We start from the raw sequence: 23,299 nt of genomic DNA, 5'->3' as shown, positions 1-23,299 counted from the left end.
CTTGCCTACCGTTTTAATACCTCAAAGGAATTTCATGCATCCAGTACAGCCAATGGTCTGCTAAAATAATATAGAGTTGATATACTCATGCAATATATGCCAGTTTTTTTTTTTTTTTAAATGACTGCATGGACCACAGTTCCAACAGCAAGTTCTGCTGAAATGGCAAAATGGTTCACAAGGTGCAACAATCAGAGATTGCCACAGTCCAGATGCAACTCAGCTACTCTGGAGCTACTGATAGCTCTGTGAAGATTATTTAGGGAAATGGCATCTTTATTTTGGAAGTTGGAGGTGTTGGAAGTTCTCCCACCACCAATAATTGTCCTATATTTTTCAACACAACTCTGTGGTAACTCTTTCTCACTTATTTCTCCCACTAGAATCAATTGCCCGCAGGCTTGAGACAGTCACAGAGTAAGCAAATCTTGTTCATACCTTGGACATCCTTATACTCAGCTGCATCGCTGTAATAGGACAACAGGTTTTACCAGCCTATGCTAATAGCCGCATTTTCCATCTCAGCCCTTTGGTATTCATTTTGCTGTACTAAGACTTGCAAATGCTTGCTGGTGCTGGTGAGCCACGCAATTAAGTGTGTATTCTGGGGTGGCTACGCCTTTTCAAAAAAATCTTTATTGACCCTTTGTAATGGCATCTTCCCACTACACAGAGTGCACAGGCCTGGTACCAAAACTGAAATTTTTAAGGTCCTGTTTTAATACAGGAACAGAAGACAAAGGTATTTCTTACTACCTGGGTTCCATCCTGCTGACATGGACAGGAGAGGGAACTCAAGAAGGTTCAACACTACTTTATTCTTTACGAACTTGCCTGGGATCCCTGAGTGCCAAAGGACACATGCATGATTCTGGCACTGTTCTGCCAAAATAAGTATTTTTTTGATCACGACCACACATATAATTTAAGTAGAAGCACAACGATCAAAGAGCCACCAAGTCAGAAGTTAAATTTTGGGGTGCCCATCATCATAATAGCAAATTAAATATTAACATAGTAAAGGATGTTGAAAAAAAGGGTTAGATTAGGAAACTTTTGAATGAAAGACCAATATAAAATATGAGTATAACTTGTACACAAATAATGGTTAGATCAAACTCATCTGTTAGCCAGGATACCCAGGTGAATAAAGCTATACTAGCAAACCTACTTAACAGGGAACTATAGTTCCTAAAGCAGCAGAACAGTCACTCTCATCTTCTTGCCATCTCATTTTGTTAAGTCATATCCCCTAACAACAAACTATACAAGAAAGAAAGTCTTTTTTGTTAATGTAAATTGACTTAACTGTACTTCCTGGAAGTTACAGTTCTCTCCCAGGCCTTCTACCAATTTTTCATAAAACTATTCAAAACTCCCAAAACAAAAGCAACCTTCTACTTCAATATAGTTATAGCTATAATTACATTAGAACAGCTCTATCAAACTAGGAATTTTAGCATACTCTAATAAGGAAACATCCGTAGTGTGAATGTAAGGATACAAAATGTAGCTTTATGGATAACTGTGGAGGAAAGTAATCTTCCTCCTTTGGCAAAATGAGCTATGCTAGTTAAAAAAAAAAAAAAAAAAAAAAAACAGTTCTATGATTAACTTTTATCTCCATTACGAAATTTTACTGGTGTGGCTACCTCTGGCCAGGAATCACAGCTCCATAATTCAGATGGCAGATTGAGACCAGCAAACGTCTGGCGCAGCCAGAAAACACTAAGGACCTTGTCTGTTTCAAAATCATGCAAATCAATTCCAGCTCACCACAGATCACTTTTTCAGGAAACAATTTCTTTACCCTGTCTTTCTTTTAATCAATTGATGCCAAATTACCAATCCTTGCTAGCTCTCCACTATAATCTTCTTGATAGAAGAGCAGCATGTTGTCATTCTCATAAACCTGCATCAAGACTAGTAGCGTATTTTTCCTGAAAAAAAGTTTAGGGCTAATTCAGAAATGACTTTCTGTAACATGTGCTCAATTTACAAGCCCCCAAAGCCATAACAGAAGCACGGAGTAGCAACAGTATGTCTGTAGAGAAGTATCAGGATTTTTCCAGGTATTTTAAAAATACCCCTAAAATTTCTTTCCAGGAAAACTATTTAAAATATTTTAAAATATTGAAAAAGTATTTAAGCTCATCTCTGCTTTCAATATTCTTTGGTCCTTGAAAATAAGCTGGTTCAAATATCTTTGATTATTCTGTATCCAACCTCCTCCACTATTCTGTATAAAAACAGTGTGATCATTTTAGAATACAGCATTGCAGAGAACCTGAAGGCTTTTATTGGTATTCTTCCTCCAAACGGACATGTGCGCCATGGGCCAGTGAAAACAAATATCAAGTGACTGGAAGTGGCCAAGAGGACAATCAGAGTTAAAATACACAGAGATGTTTTTTGAAACAGCACTGGCTCTAGCAGAGTCTCTCTCAAGTGCCACATTCTCACATTTGTTTCAGACCCAGAATAACTCAAGTAAAGTAGATTTCAGGATAAGTCAACAAGCATGCATACTAGAGTGCTCTAAAGAGCCTTTCTTTAACCAGGAAGGAATTTACAGACTGCAATAACACAAACTGTCTTCTCTCTATAGCAAAGGATACAGTGAGGACAGAGTTTTGGTATGTCGAACATAAATGCTTAATTAAATTTTGTTTCAAAATGTGCCACAGGCAAATTGATTTCCTGATCTATATACAATTGAAAAACGAGTATTTTAAAGAAAAAACAAGGATAACCATTAGACTGTTTTGTCAGCATGAGTGTTCCGTTCTTTTATTGGAAAGACTATTGGTTTATTGGAAAGGCTGCGCTTAATGTTTAGTTACTATGTTTTGTGTAGTTACTACCTTTTGTGGTATCTGAAATGCTGTTTAGCAAGGCACACATCATGTCTCCTTCGATGTGATGAGGATTTAGGATGCGAGCTGACCGCTGAGTCATTTTAAATTGAGCTTCCAGTTCTAGAAAGCTTTTGTCTCCAGAAAGTACAGTGAAAGGAATTTGCTTGGGCAGGTGCTCATCCAGACGACCAGCCTGTATGGAGACAAAGGAGAGATGTTCAGCTACAATGTTTTCGTATTATGGGGTTTGGCTAGGTTTTTTTGTTTTCTTTTTGGTTTTTGTATTTTTTTAAGGCAGCTCTTCATAGGAAAGCTTTCATCTACAGCAATTTACCTCAGTTTTTCTGGTCAGATTCATATTATAGCACTTATAGAAAGGTATTATTTGGACAGTTTGATACTGCATTTACTCTATGCATATGACAATGGATATACAGAAACAATTCTGGTTGAGTATAGAATAAATTTCTGAACAGCAGCATTTCAGAAATGTTTCCGCAATAAACAAGTCATTTGTGCAGAGCACTTTAAGAGACATAAAGAATGTGTACGATAACATATAAATACCATTGCAAAACACGTTTACATCATATAACTAGATCCTAAAGTAGTTTTATCTAATAGATACTACTGATAGAACGCTTCACTGAAGTCCCGACGACATCCCAGATTTCTGACATTCATCTCCGCCTCTCCCAGCGCAGCCAAATCCCTGGGTCTATTGATCAGGGGCATTGCTCTCTATCAGTCCAACAGGGTCCTTGAAACCGGCACTTGTTAAGTCATCTTAAAGATGCATCTTAAAGATGGCTCTAGACTTGGGCCACTTAAAGGGAGAGGCAAAAGTTATGTTACTCTCTGAAACAGAAACGGCAAGAACTATATTTTTTTCATTCCTTGTTCCCTAACATCGCCGTGAAGACAGACTGATGTCCAGGTCAGGCTAATGGTTGTATTAAAGAAAAAAAAAGAAAAGCAGAGGGAAAAGCAAAGATTATACCTACATTTAATGTATTTAGCAATTGATTCTGCGTTGCATGGTCATGCAATCCATAATTCAATCATGTGGACAAAGAGAAACGCATGATCACAGCAGCACAGAATAGCTGACGTTGGAGGTGACCTCTGGATATTCAGGTTTATTTAGAGGCATGACAAGACCCCTCACAGTGGGAAAAACACTTATTCAGTGACAGTTTTATCTTTCTTTGCAGTGGAAGTCACATGTAGAGAATCTAAGAATCTCACTTGTAAATAGCACTCAACATCAATGGCTGACATCATCTGCTACCCTTTTCTGATTACAGAAACACAACAATAAATGAAGTGTGCACTAACTTACATGAACACAGAGTGCAAAGTCTGCTGCTTCTCTTCTGGTACCACAACGTGGATGAAGGAAGAAACACCCAATCTTCTTAAGATAATTATAAATTTTGCACTGCACTGGAGGTTTCCAGTTGCTGTATCCTCCTATACAGTCAAAGAAAATAAATGCACAGTAATGTCACCATGAATTAAGAATCTAAGAAGTCAAAAGCAAAGGTAAGTCTGGCTATAAAGACAAATTTATTTTGACCACTGTGAAAACTGAAAGAAACATATACACAAAACCCCCAAAGCCCTTGTCTTCAGATTACAAAACAAAAAGGAGAAACTAGCTGCATTGATTTAATCTACTGTGTTCATACAGAAAGCCTTTCACTCATTTTTGTCCAAATTTTTCTTCTAATCTTGAAAAAGTTATTTTCCAGAAATCACATGTATGTTTTTACACAAGTACGCATCCTTTCCATTTTCAACACAACTCATCTGAGCACAAAGACAAGAAAAAGTTAATGATTAATGTGCAGAAGCAGAGGAGCCCTGGCAAAGTGGCACACAGGAAATCCCATGCTAATGTAACACCAGAGACAATTTCCAACAAAACCTATATATGTTCTGACACATCACACGTCAGAACTCTTTAAAAGAGAAGATGCAAGAACTGGAGAAACAGCTGAAGACAAACACACTAGAGTCCCAGTATAGACTTGGATGCAATGAAGGATAAGCAAGATGAGGCTACAACCAAAAAAAAGGCGCAGAGATTTTCTTAACAGTATCCCAAAACACATGAAGAGGATAACTCATAAAACATGTAGTTACTGGCAGAGAAAACAGTTGGATAATAGAGGAGATCTGAGTAATAGGCTTGGTACATGATAAAAAGCAAAACAGGCTGAAACAGGTAGGAAGGGAAAGGAAAGGGGCAGCAAGTCTCTCAAGAAGAGGGGAAAAACAAAGGAAGCTGCAGAGCTACTAGAACAATATGAAAGAAAAAAAACAAATCTGTAGGACAGTTTGAGGGGAGTGAATAAGAATGTCATGACATTCCCAATTGCTAAGAAGTAGTGGGTCTGGGGTGGGGGGAAGGGCAAGGGGTCAGGAAAGAACGGTGCTCTGTCTGCCAGAAGATATAAAGGCTTGAATGGAAAGTAGAAGCTGCCAGTGGTTACACTTCCTGTGAGGACAAGCAAAAAATAAGACTCTCACATAAATAGGCCATGGAAGACCACATGCATTTTTTCCCCTTGAGCCTGACAGAGAAGTAGAAGCACAAGCAATCTTCAATAGAATTCTCCCATTTTCTTCTTTCCACTCTAATGACTAAAAGAAGATATCCAAAAAGATCAGAAAGTTCCAAGATTTAGTAACGTGCTGTAGAGAAAAGATTTAGAGGTATCTGTCCATGAGAAAATTAGTCTTTTCAAGCTGTTCTCATCTATTGTGACATCCTCAGTCACTAATATTTGGGAAAGATTTGCAATTGCCAAGTGTGCGGTTTGGTTACATGAATTTTGTTTAATGTACAACATAAATGCTTGACTACAACAGCTGAAAACAATGACAGAGCTGTATTTATTCTAGTGGAGCTAGACTCTGGTCATAAATGGGTGAAGGACAACTGAATGACTGAAAATAGAAGCAATATGGAGCCTGGGCAACACAACACAGAAACTCGAAGCAAAACTAGGGCTGCATTAACAATAGGAATATCAGAAGTAACACAACAGGAATCATTAAAAAATTTTTTAAAGCTGTTTTGGAAATACAGAAAAATGAAAAAGATGGGGATGTCATTCTATGCTCACAGGCTAAACAAACAAGAATAGCATGCATTACAAAAACCATTACTATGAAAGGCACCTATAATCATAAGTTCAGATGTGCCTGGAAGACTTGGTGTTCCCAGGCTCTGTAAAAACATGGTTGACAGTAACAAACTTCTAAAAAGTTCTCCGATATAAATATGGCCCACTCTAACCTCCACTACCTCTCGGGTATGTTTTTTTTTTTTTGTTCAAATGCTCCAGCAGCAAATGCAGCAACCTGTTTGGAAGGTAAGAAAGAAAGTTCAGTAGCAGCATTGATGCGGACTGCTCCGCACCAGCAGAGTGTTCAAGAACGCTCCTGGGCACATTGTCTTAAGTAGTACAGATGTACCTCTGGGTTCCTAGCATAAGTTTCTGAGACTGCATTACAGATTATTACTCTTTCTTGAAGCAGAGAACAAACATTTCTGACAACAATACAGTGAAGACATTCCTGGTTTAATCAATCCCTTATTAAATCAAAACAGGGCATATCAAGCTTGTAGTAACGGAACAGAAGAGCTTGTCATAGGCAATAACCTTGGGTCAAATAATGACAAATTGGTTTTGGCTAAATGAAACAGAAGGGCAAACAAAGTATGATTTAGAGCAAATGTCTGAATTCAAGTGGGCAAAGTCTGACATAACTATGAAAAATAATTCTTTACTAAAGAATTCTTTATAAAACTCAGACAGAGTAGCTTTGGACTTTAGATGTGAAAAGGGCATGACATTTCTTCAAGTTAGATTCCTAATAATTGTTGCATTTTTATCTCAAGAAAAAGGAAAAATGATTGTTCCAGGACCAGCTGGCTTGAATAATAATGGTAGAAATAATCGGCCAACCTTCAGCAAATTGATTACTAAAAAACAAACAAGCAAACAAAATCAAAAACCAACCTAAATCACAATATTCACACGGAATCACAGAACGACTGTCAAAAGTCAAGGAGTGCAGAGATAAACTTTAATTAAGGAGATCAGAGGATCCCACCCCAAAACTCCTGAACAACCAGACATTAGACCACAGGTCCTGCAGCACAGCTGGCTAGTTGTTTTAAGAACTCACATTAATAAACACACATACAATTCCCGCACCGCCCTCATCAGCTCATGGAATGCCCGTTTCTAAGAAAAGCAAAAGTGTAATTCAGGCATCAACAGGGCTTTCGTGACTTCCTGACTTCAGCCACTTGTGAACTTTCAGTACATGTTTTGAAGGAAGAAGTAATAAAGTAAATTAAATAAAAGGAGGTGTGACACAATAGGGCTTGCTAAAGATAAAACATGCCAGACAATTCTTACAGGTCTGTTTGGTAAGAGGATGCATGTTCAAGGCAACAGATCTTTGGGAATTATTTTTCATTTGGGCTTTACTTACATATTCAGTGTAATAATTACATTACATAATTAAAGGCAGACACAGAGAAAAACAGTGGCAAAAGTATGAGGCACGCTAGTGACTGCCTTAGGAACAGTCAAATAATGGAAAATATCAGGTTAATGGGATGCTACTAGCGAGCTTCTTGAGAAGTTTTCTTAGAAAACCTTAACAGGGTGAATTCCATCAGTCACCTTGTACTGCTACTAGTATCTTCCTAATGTGAGACACGCTTATTGATAATATAGCGTGACCAAGGGCTTCCTCAATGGCAAGTCAGAAATGGAACAAATTTAAGTACGAGAATGTAAAATCATAACTTTTGGGACTAAAAACAAGAACATTATGACAAGGACCTGGGAGTTGGAAACTAGCTAGAAAAAAAATAAGCTCCAAATATTATAGATGTCCTAAAAACTACAAAAAGCTAGCATGATATAGCCTAAGTAAGTTCAGCAGGGAAGCTATAAAGACTCCTAAACTGTTTTAACAATTTTGGAACAATATTCTAAGAGAAACAGTAAGAGCAAAAGAGCTTGAGACTGAATTTGAGAAGTTCAAAAACACTTCTGTTACACACAGCCTATGACTTTGTGACTTAACAGGTCCTATCGGCTGCTTGCTCCCGTTCAATATTCTTTCAGATGCAAAGAATCTCTGCCCAAGTATTTGTGTGAACTTGTCAATCGTTTCCTCCTATTTCCTTCAACCATTTTTTTTTTTTTTTTTTTTTTTTTTTTACCTTGAAAGCCCCAGATAAATGTCCCTTGATTCAGGTTAGCTGGCAGCTGCGTGAATAAGCTTCCCCAGTTGTCCAGATCCACCAACACAATGTGAGTCATGGTACTCAGGTAGTCAAAATCAGGAAGTTCACTGTCTTCAATGGGATAAAAAGGATGCATTTTAAGTTTATCTGACCTTCTGGTCAACCTATACACATCAACTCAGATATGCTTTTAAAAATCCATATATTTAACTGTTCTATAAGCTAAAAGTTATAAAAATAAAATACAAACCTATTTAGTGATCGCACTGTTTCAGCACTGTTTTTAAACCAAATGAAGTAGCATTTAGTAATGCACAAATTAGGTAGGAGGCACAGCAGGATATAGCGATATGATGGTGTGGAGATGGATGGTGTTTTGTGGTAGGCATAGCTGTTGCACTGCACTGGGGCCTTTAACAGTTCATTTAGCACTCAACTGTGCACCCTCTACTATGGCAAGTGTCTGCGACATTTAACATCTTAGACACAAAGGTGTGTAAATGTTTAGAAATATACTTTATTCTGTAAATCCAACATGTCAACCTTTTGCTCAAAAGCTTACTTAATATATCATAATTAAAAAAAAAAAATCTATTTTTGAACATATAAGGTACTTTCTCTCAAAGTCATTCTTAAAAAGGAGGTGAACTTAAAAAAAAAAAAAAGAAAGAAAAAAAAAGCTGAAGCCAAAAAAGAAAAAAAAAGCTGAAGCCAAAAAAGAAAAAAAAAGCTGAAGCCAAAAAAGAAAGAAAAAAAAAGCTGAAGCCAAAAAAGAAAGAAAAAAAAAGCTGCAGCCAAAAAAGCAAAAACATACCGAGAATAGAAGCGTTCAGCTGAAATTATTTTTTGGCAAAGTAAAGGCAATTGAGAAGATAGTGTTATAACAGTACTTTCTTGTGTGAGCAGTCCTATCAGTCTCACAAATATTTACACCTACAAAGAGGGCAAGTTTCTCTTGATTGTGTGTGTATTATAGACTGCTTTTGCATCTGTAGGAGTTCAATCTCCATTTGGGGTCCTTGACTGTCCTCCTTTAATCACCAAATTATGCTCCCAAGTCATTTGAGACTGACATGTTTCAGTCCCAAGGCTCTCACTTCTGCCTGCTTTTTGGTTTTAAAAGACTTCATGCATAAGGAGGCATGTAGCCATAAAGTACTGAGTTCAAGTCCTAGAAACTTAAATCCTGAGAATTCAAATGGCAACTGTGAGAAACAATGCATATCAGATAGACTGGATGCAGACAAATGGTACGTTACATACTTGCACTGACATTCAAATAGAGTGTATTAAGATAGCAATATTTTTCTAAAGTGGAAAAAAAAAAATCTAAATTCTACAAACCTTCACTAGGTTCTTCAAAGTGCGCTGAGTTTTCCTTTTTTTCTTTCTTTTCATGTATTGGTCCCTGCAGAGAAGGAGACTGTGGCCTTTCCTGAGCCTTGGATGGATATGCTGGAAGCTTCAGTTTGTCGGGTTTCTTGTCCACACAAGCTCCACTGGCCGTGAACTTGAATAACGTATTTTCTGATTCTGATGCAAGATTTGATATATCCGGTTTCTGCAAGAAGCAGTGTTTCATGTGATAGTGCTGATGGGCACTCTGAAGATCATGGAAGTTTTTGTTGCATGCAGCACATCTAACAACATACATCTCTTCGTTACGTTTCACTGACGTGTGGCTATTGAGATGACTGTTCAAATCGGCAAAATTCTGTGCAGTCGCAGAACAGAAGCAGCAGCGAAACCATAAGTTTCCTTTTTGGAGCATGACCTTCTGACAATTCACATAATCGTTCCTCCTGTTTACTCTGGAGACATAATTTGTCCGGCAACCACAGGTTAAGTAGTCTCCTTTTTCTACTGGCAGAAAGTCATCTTCTTTTTTTATTGATACTTCCATTTGCTCAGGCACAAATGCATAGTCCATGCTATGAAGCTCCTTATAATGGATTAGGAATTCTTGTTCTGTGTCAAAAAAGAGATTACCACAGAGGCCACAGAAGTATTTAATCTGTATCTCCTGGTTATGATGCTCTTGGCAGTGCCGCTGTAGTGTTCCTACTTTCCTAAAGTGGTTTTTGCACAAGCCACAGCAATACCTGTGAAACGCATGGCTTTCTAAAGACATGCAATGCTGTTTAACACTGTCTTCAGTGTCAAACATTTCCTCACAAATATGGCATTGCCATTTTCCCAGAACAGAGCCCCTTTCAGGGGAGAGTTCCACAGGAGTAGGAATACTTTCTTTCCTTTCAGTTGAGGAACTGCACGCTGTGCCAGAAGCAGATGGCATAGGTTCTTCTTCTAGAGCTTCCTGCTCGTAATAGTAACTATGTCCACCATGAAATTCAGTCACATGTCCCATAATATCCTCTTCTCTGAGGAGATCTACAGAGCATGCTCTGCACCAGAAAAGAAAGTTAGTCAAGTGTGCTCCCCCATGGAATCGACTCATATGCAGGCGGATAATGCTTGAATTTTCAGCAAGCTTTCCACACACAGCACACTTGTGACAGATCCTGTTTGCTGATAAAATGTGCTTTTCTACTGACTCTTCTGTAAGAAACTTTTGAAGGCATTCACAAAACCAGGCTTTTACTTTGCAAGCACTACCTTGACTTTGGTTTGCTACCTGACCTTCTTTTTTACCTTTAAAATCACTCTTCCGTTTTGAAGGAGTAGATTCACTTTCATTGGTGGATTCACTCAAAGTCAAAGGTCTTTTAAGCAGTGGTCTTGATCGATCCACAATATGACGCAAATGAGATGGATTTTTATTTTTTTCATTGATATGACAGAACATCAATATGGACTCTTCCATTGTAGAAATAACTTTAATTTTATGTTGAGTGCTTTGCTTATGTTGAATGATCTGATCTTCATCAGCAAAGAGCTTATCACAGTTCTCACAGTGACCTTTTGTTTTAAATATTTCTGCAACTTGGGAGATGCTCTTCTTTGACTGTGCCATGGGGCCAGAATTACGACAACGTGTTCTAGATTGGATTGGGAAAAAAAAAAGTTTTTATCGTAACCTGAAACTTTTCTAAATTTCCAGAGGTACTTTGAAATATTCCCTAGTAGCTATAGCAATTAGGTTATGGAAATAGCGTCCTCTGGATACTTTAGATGGCCTATTAACTTGTCAACAGAAATACGTAATGCCTAGCTATTGCCTAAGCCTCTGCACTTTAAAAAAAATAAGGTGTTAAGCAAGACTACCACCAAAATGGATACTTATGTCGTTCACTCAGTATGTTTTAGAAATTAAATGCTGACAACCTAAACATAGCAGAATAGAGACCAAGAAAGCTCTGCTGCTCTCTGTTACAGAAAGTAACAAAAAGGATATAGACGTTGCTCAGTATTCTCCAGTGGATTGTGTGGGATAAGGAAATATATGGAGAAGGGGTTGTTTTGGGGAGTTTCCCCTGTAAGTCAACATTCAGACAGTCCTAGACACACTGAAATTCACCAACACCCCTATAAACATGTAGGTATCCGTTATCTACCAATGGACATTCATATCATAAAGACAATTGTCTCTTACAAACCTGAAATGAGCTGTTAGTTCCATATGTGAGCGTAGTATCTGGTAGCAGGATATACACTTCACTTGGAAGGGGACCTCTTTGCACAGAGATACCAGAAGTTTCTTTGCATAAGATGGAAAAGGAAGAGGAAGGCCAGTCTTCATTTCATCTGTAGCAGGGAACAGCGGAAAGGGCAATCACATATTGGAGTCCTTTCATAGCGTTTCAGCTCTCAGAGGACATAGCTACAATTATGCTTGCTAGTCACAGGGTTCAGACATCAAGTTACCACGAGTGAGCTGAGCCACAGTTACCATGCAATACAAGTTTTACTTAAAACTGCATTAATTTAACAATCTGCATTAATTTGTTAATTAACAAACTGCATTAATGTGTTAAGCAATCTAATGTTTTTGTTTCTTCAAATTCAGTGATCGATTCCACTTCCCTTGTCCTCCTTCTACAAGGTCAGGTCAGGTGTCTCTCTCGGGAACATCCTTACTGACTTACTTTCTCTCCATATACTTCCACTACTCTGCTCTTACGACATAGACTTTTTCTTAAAAAATATATACTATTGCTTTAAACAAAAGCCTAAAGTTCCCATATATTTTGACACCCCCCGCATTCCTTAAAAGGTGCAGGATTGTTTCGTTTTGTAGGATACATACTCAATGTCTAACTCTAGGTACTAGTAGAATAAGAAGTTTTCTAATGAAAAGAGAATGGGAAACGGCTTATGAATGTTGCTATATTGCTATCATTGTTCTGCATCTTAAGAGGCAAATTCTCTTTGAATTTTCCATGTATCGTAAGATGTAATGGCCAGTAGGAAGTAATTTGAAGAGAGGTCTTTCAACTAATTTAACTGCCAGATCTTACAGACTGAGTTGATGATATCAAATCATGAAGACTTATCAATGCAAAGGAAGAAAAAGAGCACTTCTGTTTTCTGTTCTTTGTGTGACTATGCGCTACCCATCTGCAAGGAAGAAAACTGACCTCTTTGTGCTTTTAATCTTTTCACAGCAATAGGTCACCAGTAATCTTTCTAAAAACCTATGGACTGATTTTCATGGAATTTGTAAAAGCATATTGAGAATTAATAATCCATTTGAGATTAAAAGTACATTAGATTTAAAATACATAAGATAACTTAGAACAAGGCAGCTGATTGTCAGTTCTGTGAACAGGGCAGCCCAGACTCAACTTGCAGGAAGATTCCTTCAAAGCCTTTTTTCACCTCACGCTTCCTGCAGGTATTTTGAGGGAAGGAGGAAGCAGTACATATTGCTATGAACATCAACTATACCAGTCCTTTTGGCCATGCAGGCCTATCCTGAAAGCTACAGTATCTAAAATACAGCAACGTACAAATAAAAAGTAGGCTCCACATATGTCTCATCTGTCTAAACCATTTACCTAACATTAAAATCAATGCTTTCATACCTACTGCTTATGTCAAAGCCAAAAAGTCAGCACAGCTAGGATGGCTGGTAACTCAGGCCAACAGGTCAATGACAGTGTTTTCCAAGATCATGATCAGACATCTTCTGAGCAACCTAGTATGTATGGTTGAGGATGCTACCAGCTCATAGCAGAGCCAACAGTTTAGGCTTCAGTAGCAACGCAGCCTGTGCAAGGCACCTGACTGGAATTCGCGTTGATATAGAGAAGAAATTTTCACAGATCTTTTCCAGGCATGCTAAGGATGCAGGCAAAGAAAATAACCTCCAACAGGCTTCAGACAGAAGAGCAGAGGGCAGAGACATCACAATCCGTCTGGCTAGATTCATAGAAATATTTGTGTGGTTTGGTCTGTGTTTCTTTCCATATGTTAAGTGCAAACCCATTTAGGACAGGAATCAGATAGGGTCACTGCAGGATGAGAAGCTTATGTGAGATACCTGACAGCACGGGGATAAAGGAAAGTCTGCCTCTCGGTAAACCAACTGTAATAGAGGATCACTGATACACAAAAACATGAATTTAAAAACATCTCCTACGGAACTTAATCACATGTAAGATCTTAAGAGAAAAATATGAATTCATTAAAAACAAAACTTAAAAACTTGTCTTACACAACAGAAAAATGTAAATCACTTCACATTGTCAGGATCAATTATCAGAAAGAATGAAAAGCAGTACACTTAAGTTGCGACATACCACTCAATTTAAAAACCTGGAGGAAGTGGTTCTTTCCAGACATATGATGCAAGCATTCATCTCTTACAGTGAAGAGGAGGAAGCAGTTTGGGCATGCGTAACACTGAATAAGCTGAGGAGGGAGATCTTTTTTATGTCCATCATTTTCATTTAGCTGGAACACAAAACGGTCTGGTTAGGAGAAATATGAAGACAACAAATCAGTCCCATCTCTCTTCATGTCTTTCCCTTTCCCATGGCAATATGCTTCCCTCCCAGGTTTCCAACTACCATATCTATGTTCACCTACAGCCTACCTTTACGCACCTTCAGCTTGTGAGAGAGGGGACTAGACAACCTGCCTCACTCAACTCAGCTACTCATCCTTGCCACTTTGCCAAGACTTCTGTTCCCTCCTTCTGCACCGCTGGTTGCAACTACAACTTCCCAGAACTAAAGGCTATATTTAACTTCCACCAATTCTTATCTAGTCCCTCTATCCAGGCTCTCTGTAAAAGCTCTTTCTGTTACTGTAACACAAGGCTTTCCTGATACATTGTTTTGTTTCTTCTCTAGTCTTGCTTACCTCCATCTTCTCAAAACGCCACTCCTCAGAGTAGCCTGAAAAGGCCTGTGACTCTTATCAAAGTCCTGTACTTTTCAAATCCCTTCTCCCTTGCTCCCTCTACTCCCTTTGCCTCCTACGTCAACCACAAATCTCTACCCTCAGGGCAGAAATCCTTTAGCTTTGCTTCAGGCACTCTGCTTCTGCTTACTCCTTTCTTCTGTCTTCCATAGAATCTTCCTGACAAGCTTTCTTCCACAACTTTGTTTAGGATTATCTCCCTCATCTTTTCATATCAATATTATCCCATCTTTATGACTGCTGCAAGAGCCACTCCCTTTCACCAAACTTGTCTAATAACTCCTGCTGATGCCCCTAGGCATACCATAGGCACATAACTGGCAGAGACGGGAAAAGAACAGGGACAAACTATGGCACAATCTTTCAAGCTTGTCAGGTATGAACATGTACCATCTAAAAGCAGCCTGATTTTCAGAGTATCTAAAACTTCCCTTGAATTCCATAAGCTAAGTTGGTCCACATGTGGGTTGGTGATTAAAATACTCAACTGTGAAACTGCTATCTATTATCCATTTAAACACCAGACTGCTAAATAAAGCCATACACCCTGAAGATAACATCTAAGCATCTTACACTGAACTGACATTTTATAGTGGTATGTTGTGAACCTAAGGGAAAGACAGGTAGAGAGCACAATAAAAAAAGAAAGAAGAAACAAACAGAATGGAAGGAGGGAACAACAACAAAAGCAAGTCCTATTAGTTTACGTTCAAATTAAAGCTCAAATGTTGCATTATCCTCCTCCACTCTGCAAGTTAACTAGTGAGTAGCTGCAGACATACTTGTCAATGGAGATACTGGAAACAGGGAAGAAAAAGTTGCATCTGCATCAGAGTCTTTTCTCATTCTGTTGCCTCTTTTTCCTGCCTCCCTTCTGCATCTTCTCTTCATTGTCACTTACTTCACTGTAACTTCTTGCCTTTATCTTTACTAGTTTTAGAGATGCAAAAAAGGGAATACCTTTTGACAACAATACCTTTTGTCCCACAAAGAGGGACAAAACGTTCAAGAGGGAACAACAGCCCTCTCAGAAGTAAACAGCAGAGTACAACCTAACGATTAGATTTAATGGGAGTATTGTTAGGTTACCTCAAGCGTTTGAAACGCAGCAAAATAAGAAAAACTGTTTGGAAGACTGAATGAATGGAGGGGAGAGGAAGAATATTAAAAGAAAAATCTGTGCAAAATTTTAGGTCTTGAAAACCCTCTATTACGTTCGGTCAGGTGAGTTACTTATCCTTGTGATCTTGCCTTAGATAAAAGATGATCACTGTACTGCTGAGAGGTTGAAAATCTTTTGCAGCATATCACACAGGCAACAGCATTATTTGGAGGTCCGTGTAATGTAATTGTTGGGTCACATGGAGAATGATCAAACCTATAGAGGAAGAAATAATTAACAAATTAGCTCCCCTCTAAATAGTCAAAACATTTTTGAAGGGAAAAAAATGTGTCTTTTGAAGCTCTTGGACAAAAGCCTATCAATTACAACTGTAAAATTCATCACTTGACCTAACATTAGCTATATCAGTTGAAACATCCTACACAGAGGTGATTCTTTTTGCAGCTTACCTATTGAAGGGTCTATTTGCAGAGGACTAAAATGGTTTTTAAGAACAACAAAACTAACGAAGCCTCAGTTTCCTGGGGATGGATCTTTTTTACCTCCTCTCAGTTTCTCGCCTTATCTTCCTCATGCTTACTAGTCAAAAGACAGGACCTGATGGAAATTGATCCCAGAAACAGTAAGTGCTGACTAGGAACAATCAGCTATGGATAAATGGTTTGCCAATAGTTACTTTCTGCTCATCTTTCCCTTCATTAGGGACATCTTTTTTACCCTATCATCAAGTTTTACACAACATTTAGGTATTTCATTATACGTTAACTTTTTGCTCTTTTTCAAGTTTGGATGAAAAACTGAAATAACTGGAGCAGAGTTTAACATCAAAAAATAGATGTTAAAAAATGCTTAACAAGAGGAAGAAATTAATTTTGAATAGAAAAAAAAAATGCACACAGATAATCACATCATCTATATAAAATTCATAGCACATTTATCTTCTCTCCAAATGCAATTTTGTTTCTACAGGCAGCTTAAGATAGATTTGAGGCAAATGTCCTAATAATAAAAGAATATTCTCAAACTTATTTCTTGCACTGAGATCTTGTTCTATGGCCTTACCTTTTCAGGTGACCTAGGAGAAGATGCCCATTATCAAACTTTCTGTTACAATTCATCACAGGACAAGAAATAGGACTGCTGCTGGCTGGTGTCTGACCTGCCCTCTGATAAATACCCCTTCTTCCACTGTTAACGGTGCCTGGTTTGAGACCTGTATTGTAAAACAAAGCATCTAACTAGAATCACAATTATAGAGGCTTTTAAAAAGTCACACCTTGAAGCACTTAAAATTCAGGTTATACTGATTCTGAAAAGCACACTAGCAAAGATACGTAATGCAATCCTACAACAGAAGTAGTTTGCTCTTTCAGTTGAAGTATCTGTCTTTTCAATCTGTAGCAAGATCAGTTTTCTAACACTTTGACATCCCTCCTCCAGATTCATGTACGACAATGCTGTTTCCTATCAAAGGTATTGCATATAATTCAGTGGCAGTATTTTAAATTGATTCAACTTCCTGAACTTATACCTCTTTCAATGCCATATTTTCCTGAGTAACAGTAACACAGTAATATTTTTCCTTCTAGCAACTTTGCTTGTTGAAGTAGCTAACACTACCTTAGTGTCATTTATACTCAGCATATTAAATTTACTAAACAATAAGATATTGTAAGAATAGTTTTTACGGAAATCAGTGTATAGGAACTTTCAAATGTTACACTAAGCAAAGCTGGTATTGGAATATTTTGTTAGGTATCAGAGCCACATGTAAGTTCAATGTCAGCATTGCTTAATGCAATTACTACATGTTCCATTCTGCAATGCAGCACTTGGAAATAATCACTATAAAGTGAATTAACTTTAGTTAATTCTTAGAATTAACTTAGACTTAGAATTAACTTAACTTGACTTAGAAAATGTAACATTGAAACCTAGTTTTAAAGTAATTTAGTAAACGTTCATTACTCCTCTAATGTATTTATCGTTAATTTGTGGTTCCTTATTACGTATTTGAAACCTCATCATTCCTGTTATTACCTGGCATTTTTAACCACTGGTCCACGCATAATCTTGCGGCTTCCGTGTCACTGTGTCCCCGAATAAATTCTAGTTCCTGCAGTCCATGAGCATACTGGGAATCAACTTTCTCCTGAAGGGGAAAACATATCACGCAAAGGGGCGATTAAATTAAGAAAAAAAAAAAAAAATCAAGATTAAGTATGCGTATGAAGTTAAACTTTCAAAACTTACATATGGATCTCTGAGGAGGAAAAAAAAACTTAAGGAAAAAATCTTAGAACAATTTGACTGACTTTCATATAACACAATACAGATGGAATAAAATAGCAATAAAATAATAAAAATAGAATACTAATTTTTGTGTCCTCAGTAAAAGCTATAGCTCTTGAAACATCATTGTTGAAAATAGCCAGGTGAAGAAGTCCTAACATCGATCTTTTTCGTTATCAACATTGGTACCTACAATGCAGAAAAAAAAAAATCTGCAGTAATATCACAGTCAAACAAAATGCACTCCTGTAGCGAATACTTTCTGAGGCGTTTCTAACTAATGCAATTAATAGTCAACTTGACTAGACAGGCCAAACTGGAAGTTAAAGAAATAAGGCTTCTTTGCATACAAATTCTAGTTGAGAAAATTAACAAAAGACAGTTTGGGGTTTTCATATGGACAGCCAACCCCATGGGAACGCCATCTTCTAGCTATATATTTTTATATAACATATAAATACTTTATAGAAAAAGAGTCAAGCAATTTATTTTTGACACATCTATAGTTTATGAGGCATATAGTCTCTGAAGCACATACAAAAACAAGAAGAATTTTAAGATTAAAAAAAGAAACACATAATAACGGAATGAAAAATAAATAAGAAAAGGCTTTTCTTAATATTTTGCCGGCAAACTGTCCTTGCTATCATAAAATGCCATTTGTCTACATGAAAAAACTGCACTAGAAACTGCAGACAGTTCCAAATTTCATGAGTTACCACGACTTATTTAGTTCTTATTTCTCAGTTGGGTCAAGGCTAACTATGGTGTTACTAACATGCCAAGACTAATTACAGCTAGCGAACAAAACAAACTAACTTGAGTTGGCTAAATCCCATTTTAACCCATTGGCCTTATTTCTGCAGGAGCCTTTTCACTTCCCGCCTCGATACCAACTACTTACTGCCGTGCCACGATAAGATAGTCTGACTACGGGAAAGAACAGAACCTCAGTTTGTGTGAAGCAACAATGCAGATTTGTCTGACGAACATTTTCCTGGCTCCCTTCTATTCATACTGTATATATGCACTGAGATCCTACCTATTAGGCACCTACTAGGCTTCTTATCCTGCATATCAAATGTTGCATGTCAAAGAACCAAAAAGTATGAAAATGGCATGAAAAAAAACGTGTCTCACTTTAAAAAAAATGTACTTACTGCTACAGCAAAAATACAGTATGCTATCTGTTAGTGGCCAGGGCAGTTAAGCTACAGTCCAGTCACTGCCTGAAAAATCATAGAATTATAGGGTTTTTTACACTTGTAGTTCCTGAAAAGACATCAGATCAGAAAGAGCACCTGAAAGTACACAACAGAAACATTTGTAAACATCTCAAATGCAAGCACCACACTTAAAATATATTCATGTGTTGCAAAGGGATCCAGTGCTAGCACCTTGCAGTGCTTGTAGAGAGAAGAAAACTTAAGGTACGTTTTGCACATGACAGCTAACATCTACATGCTTCTTGTGTTCAGCTTGGCATGCATGTTGCAGAATAGTAAGTCACTTCCCGGGGCAACACACATATCACCTCCTGGTATATGGGCCCTCCGTTCTAGCAATATCCCTGGTGGTACCATACAGGATAACAGCAATGCAAATTATCTGACTGGCTAGACTCCGTTCTGCTTTTTGGGCAACTTGTACCAGCACGACATTTTCCAGAGTTTGATTACTAGTAGTAGTAATCAAATAGCAATCATTGTTCCTTTGCAAATGTGGCCTGCGTTACATCTCAGGTCCTGATCTTCACACTTTCACTAACATCAGGATAAGTAAACATAGGGATACCTTATAGCACAGCAACTCATTGAAAATTTACTTATTGTACTACAGAGAAAATCACAGATAGATAGCATGTTGTAGGAAAAAGTATTTTAAGTGCTGCAAACAGTAGAGAAGTGCTACAGGTCCACAATGCTAACATAGCAGTTTCTGTACTCTATGGGCTTCATTTGCTTGGCACCAGGTAAGGGGATGAACATCTGACTGTTCTGGGACTAAAAGCAGATAAGCAGAAATTTTTCTAGAGAATGTTGCCATTCAAAAACAGGAGAGGACGAAAAAGTTGTGTGGAGAGATCATGACAAACAAGGATAAGAAAGTTAAAGGTAGCTACAAGAAACTGCCAAATGATGACCTGAAGCAGAATGGGGAAAAAAAAGATTAAGAGATATCCAGTCGCATGGATGATACTGTGATGGACTGCTTTCCTAATAAATCATGAAAAACATTTTTTCTTTAAATCCCAAGAACTGAATGCCACAGATAATGAAAAAACAAAGGGTGCAAAGTAACATCTTTGAAAAAAACAAGAGATAAATTCCACACATATCATAGCAATCAGAACACTAATTCCTTCTCTCCTCACCTATTTTAGGTAACATCTGAACGACATAGCAGACAGTGCTTCTTCTTCATATATATTTTAAGACATATGCCTTTTCTGACATGATGCCAATTTTGGTTATATTTTCAAGAAGAAACAGTGTCTGTGTTACAAATTACAAGACATGAAAGCTTCTTTATAAAGAGTCCTCTCAGACTTAAAGAAAGTTAAAGACATCAACCCTGAGCATCCTCATGCAAAATCACATGAAGTTAAAGGTGATGAGTATGTTTTTCCAGATATCGGTATGCTGCCTTTTGAGCTTGTTCACTTCAAATAAAGACTGGCTGTTCATTATTATACAACTCACCAAATTTTGCTACCCATTTTAAAATGGCGCCAAATGGCATGAAGAGAAGGATTTGCCGGTTACAACTAAGACTTCTACTGTCACTCCCAATCCCATATTTCAAGTATTCTTCAGATCATAATAAAGATTCACCAGTATATTGCAAAAAACCCTGAGAACATGCAGTGCTTTGCAGCAGCCTATGGCACCTTCAGGTACCTACAGTGTAGATATTTCTTATGCAGCAAGAATGCTCCATAGGAGTGTCAGCTTAATTCTATCAGTATAAGCCAAACTGTAATCTCCTACGGTGTGACACTTTCTCAACTGAATTGGTAAAACCTAGACCCATGGACGCTCAGTTAGACCATGCAAAATATTTTAAAATAATAGTTTAGAATAAATACTAGACTGGACAAGATAATTCATCCTAGTGACAGAAATTCCTGTATCGTTTTCTGTTAACAGCAGCATCCTTATTCAGTAACCATGTTGTGCACTTTAGAAATGAGTTCAGCTGCTTTCCTGCTCAGACCAAGAATAAACCTTTGTTCTTCCAGCGCATCCATTAGAAGAGCTCTTTCAATTCTGTAGACAACTATACTTGCCTAGCAACTGATTGTTAGTATTAAGACCACAACTTGTCTTACTGTGAACTTCAGTTAAAGTCACCTTGACAAAAAAAACCCTCCAGTTCCATTCAAAAAGCTATTACTGGTTACAGACATTTCATTAAGGGCTTCAATGGCTACAGATTACATTGCTATACTGACTACCCTCAGCTCTTACAGCACCTTTTAAAGGCACGTGCTCCTCCCAAAGCAAAACTACTCTTCATTGTTAGAAAAACTACTGTTCTTGCTTTTAGATTCTCACAAAGAGCTCTAGGGGGAAAAAAAAAAAAAACCAAAACCAAAGAGACAAAAAAAACCCCCAACACACTATACATCCAATGTGACCCAAGACAACCTACCTGAAAAGACTGCTTTTTTATTTTTGGTTCAGATTGGCGTCTTCTGGCAGTAAGCATAGAATATTTCTCTTGCAGACAGGGAGCAAAGTGACAAAGCCTGGCACAGGGAGCATTTCACTTAAAACATATTGGTACCTTTGAAGAAATAACCTGCTGCATGGCCCCAGGAATCCAAATGGACTTCCTCCTCTTCCTAAATCATGCAAGTATTTGCAGAGTGATCAACTATTAATCTAGGTTTCAATCTGCTATGAACATGAAAAAGTATGCCATATCTCTTTGTAATCCCACAGCGGAGCATCTGTGAGGGACATATAATTGCCTTTTTGAACAAGACAGATCCAGGGTTGGACACACATACTTCCTCTTGTCTCTAAAAACTAGACGAACTTAGCTCCCCACTTAAACTTGGGTCACAAGCTATAAAAACTAGACAATTCTCATTATAATCAAGCCTGACACAGTGGATTAAGCAAATGACAGAACTGAGCAGCAATAACATTTCTCCTTTTGCAGAATACCTTATGAATAACAAAAAGGCAACTTTACTTTAAAGTAATTTCTAAAATATCCTGCAAACTGAGGGAAAAGTACTTCAGGTGAATTTTTTTTTTTTTTTTAAACTGATAAAAAATTGTTTAAACCCTTTGTTTCTGTGTGGCAGATAAAAACATCTGCAAAATGAAAAACTGCTTGATTTTGACAATTCTAGAAAATTCTTTAAACTTCTTTCCTATGCGCATCTTGAAAGAAATATGAGTCTCAGTAACATGTTCTGCTTTTGAACTGCCAGATTTAGCAACAGGTGCACCTCAAGAAGAAGGGACAACAAAGGAGAGGAAACTTCTGCTATAGCTCACTTGCTCACTAATACAAATGATTTGTTTTTCAGAGTGGGAAAAAAATAACTGTCTTTTGGGGAATCAAAGTCAGGGCAAGTCTGACAAAAACCTTTGAAGTGGGCTACAAGATAATTCCTTCTGTGAAAAACCCTATGATCTCAGCCAACTCTCCCTACCAGTGTTTAGAGGCACCGTGCTTCTAATAAAGTCCTAGAGCAGTGGGAAGGTTCCTAGCTCAAGACTCAAGGCACAGCTCAGTCTGAGGCATCTGAACTACTGCTACTCTTAGCACCTCCTCTAGCTGTGACCATGATGCAGACGAAGATCATGCAAGATGCTATGCAGGAGAGACAGCAGATTGATACAGACTTAGCATCCTGGTGATTTCTCTTGTCATGAGAGGAGCTAGAAGGTTTGCAGAATACAGAAAACTGTAATACAAAATATGGTCACTGAAATCAAATAGCCAACTCCTCCTACTGCCAAGACAAAATAATGTGGCAGTTTCGTTGCAGCTCTGCAAATTGTATTACTTATTACTGAGGAGTGAGCAGCTGCACAGCTCTAAAATATTCATCATTTACAGAAGGGTTTTTAATCTTTTACTCTCGGGTTATTGAAAAGCCACATAGGTATCTGACTCTACTCTGCAGCTGGAAAGCTGTATTTGGAGATACTAACAGATCTGCCAAATTCTAAGCGGCAGAGACAGGAGAGGAGCGTAGGTGTCTTTACTCCAAGGCTACACTGCACTATATCTGACAGCCTTTTACATTTTCTTCTGTCTCTGTTATATTACAGTTGCATGCATAGTCTGTAGTAGACAATAGCCTGTAACTACACTGTAATTATGCGACCTAGCGCAATGGCTATTAACAGCGTTCAGTAAATTAGGTTAGAAGGTCAGCACGATTTCTGGAAA

The 23,299-nt window shown here is 37.8% G+C and overlaps 1 protein-coding gene across 3 annotated transcripts in view; it reads right to left on the bottom strand.

Annotated features, from left to right (window-relative positions):
• ZNF451 (zinc finger protein 451) overlaps positions 1 to 23,299 on the bottom strand; it is a 43,729-nt gene that overhangs the window by 8,227 nt on the left and 12,203 nt on the right. For all 3 annotated transcript variants that reach the window (XM_068937438.1, XM_068937436.1, XM_009687036.2), the window contains exons 5-13: positions 17,630 to 17,741; positions 16,652 to 16,802; positions 15,718 to 15,844; positions 13,842 to 13,995; positions 11,697 to 11,844; positions 9,484 to 11,138; positions 8,116 to 8,250; positions 4,201 to 4,331; positions 2,865 to 3,051 (exon numbers count right to left, since the gene is read on the bottom strand). In XM_068937438.1, coding sequence (XP_068793539.1) covers positions 2,865 to 3,051; positions 4,201 to 4,331; positions 8,116 to 8,250; positions 9,484 to 11,138; positions 11,697 to 11,844; positions 13,842 to 13,995; positions 15,718 to 15,844; positions 16,652 to 16,802; positions 17,630 to 17,741 — 2,800 coding nt within the window. The remainder of the gene's footprint in view (positions 1 to 2,864; positions 3,052 to 4,200; positions 4,332 to 8,115; positions 8,251 to 9,483; positions 11,139 to 11,696; positions 11,845 to 13,841; positions 13,996 to 15,717; positions 15,845 to 16,651; positions 16,803 to 17,629; positions 17,742 to 23,299) is intronic.

The sequence above is a fragment of the Struthio camelus genome, chromosome 3, assembly GCF_040807025.1.
Source record: "Struthio camelus isolate bStrCam1 chromosome 3, bStrCam1.hap1, whole genome shotgun sequence".
Lineage (NCBI taxonomy): Eukaryota > Metazoa > Chordata > Aves > Struthioniformes > Struthionidae > Struthio > Struthio camelus.
This window is presented reverse-complemented; position numbering and strand designations above follow the sequence as displayed.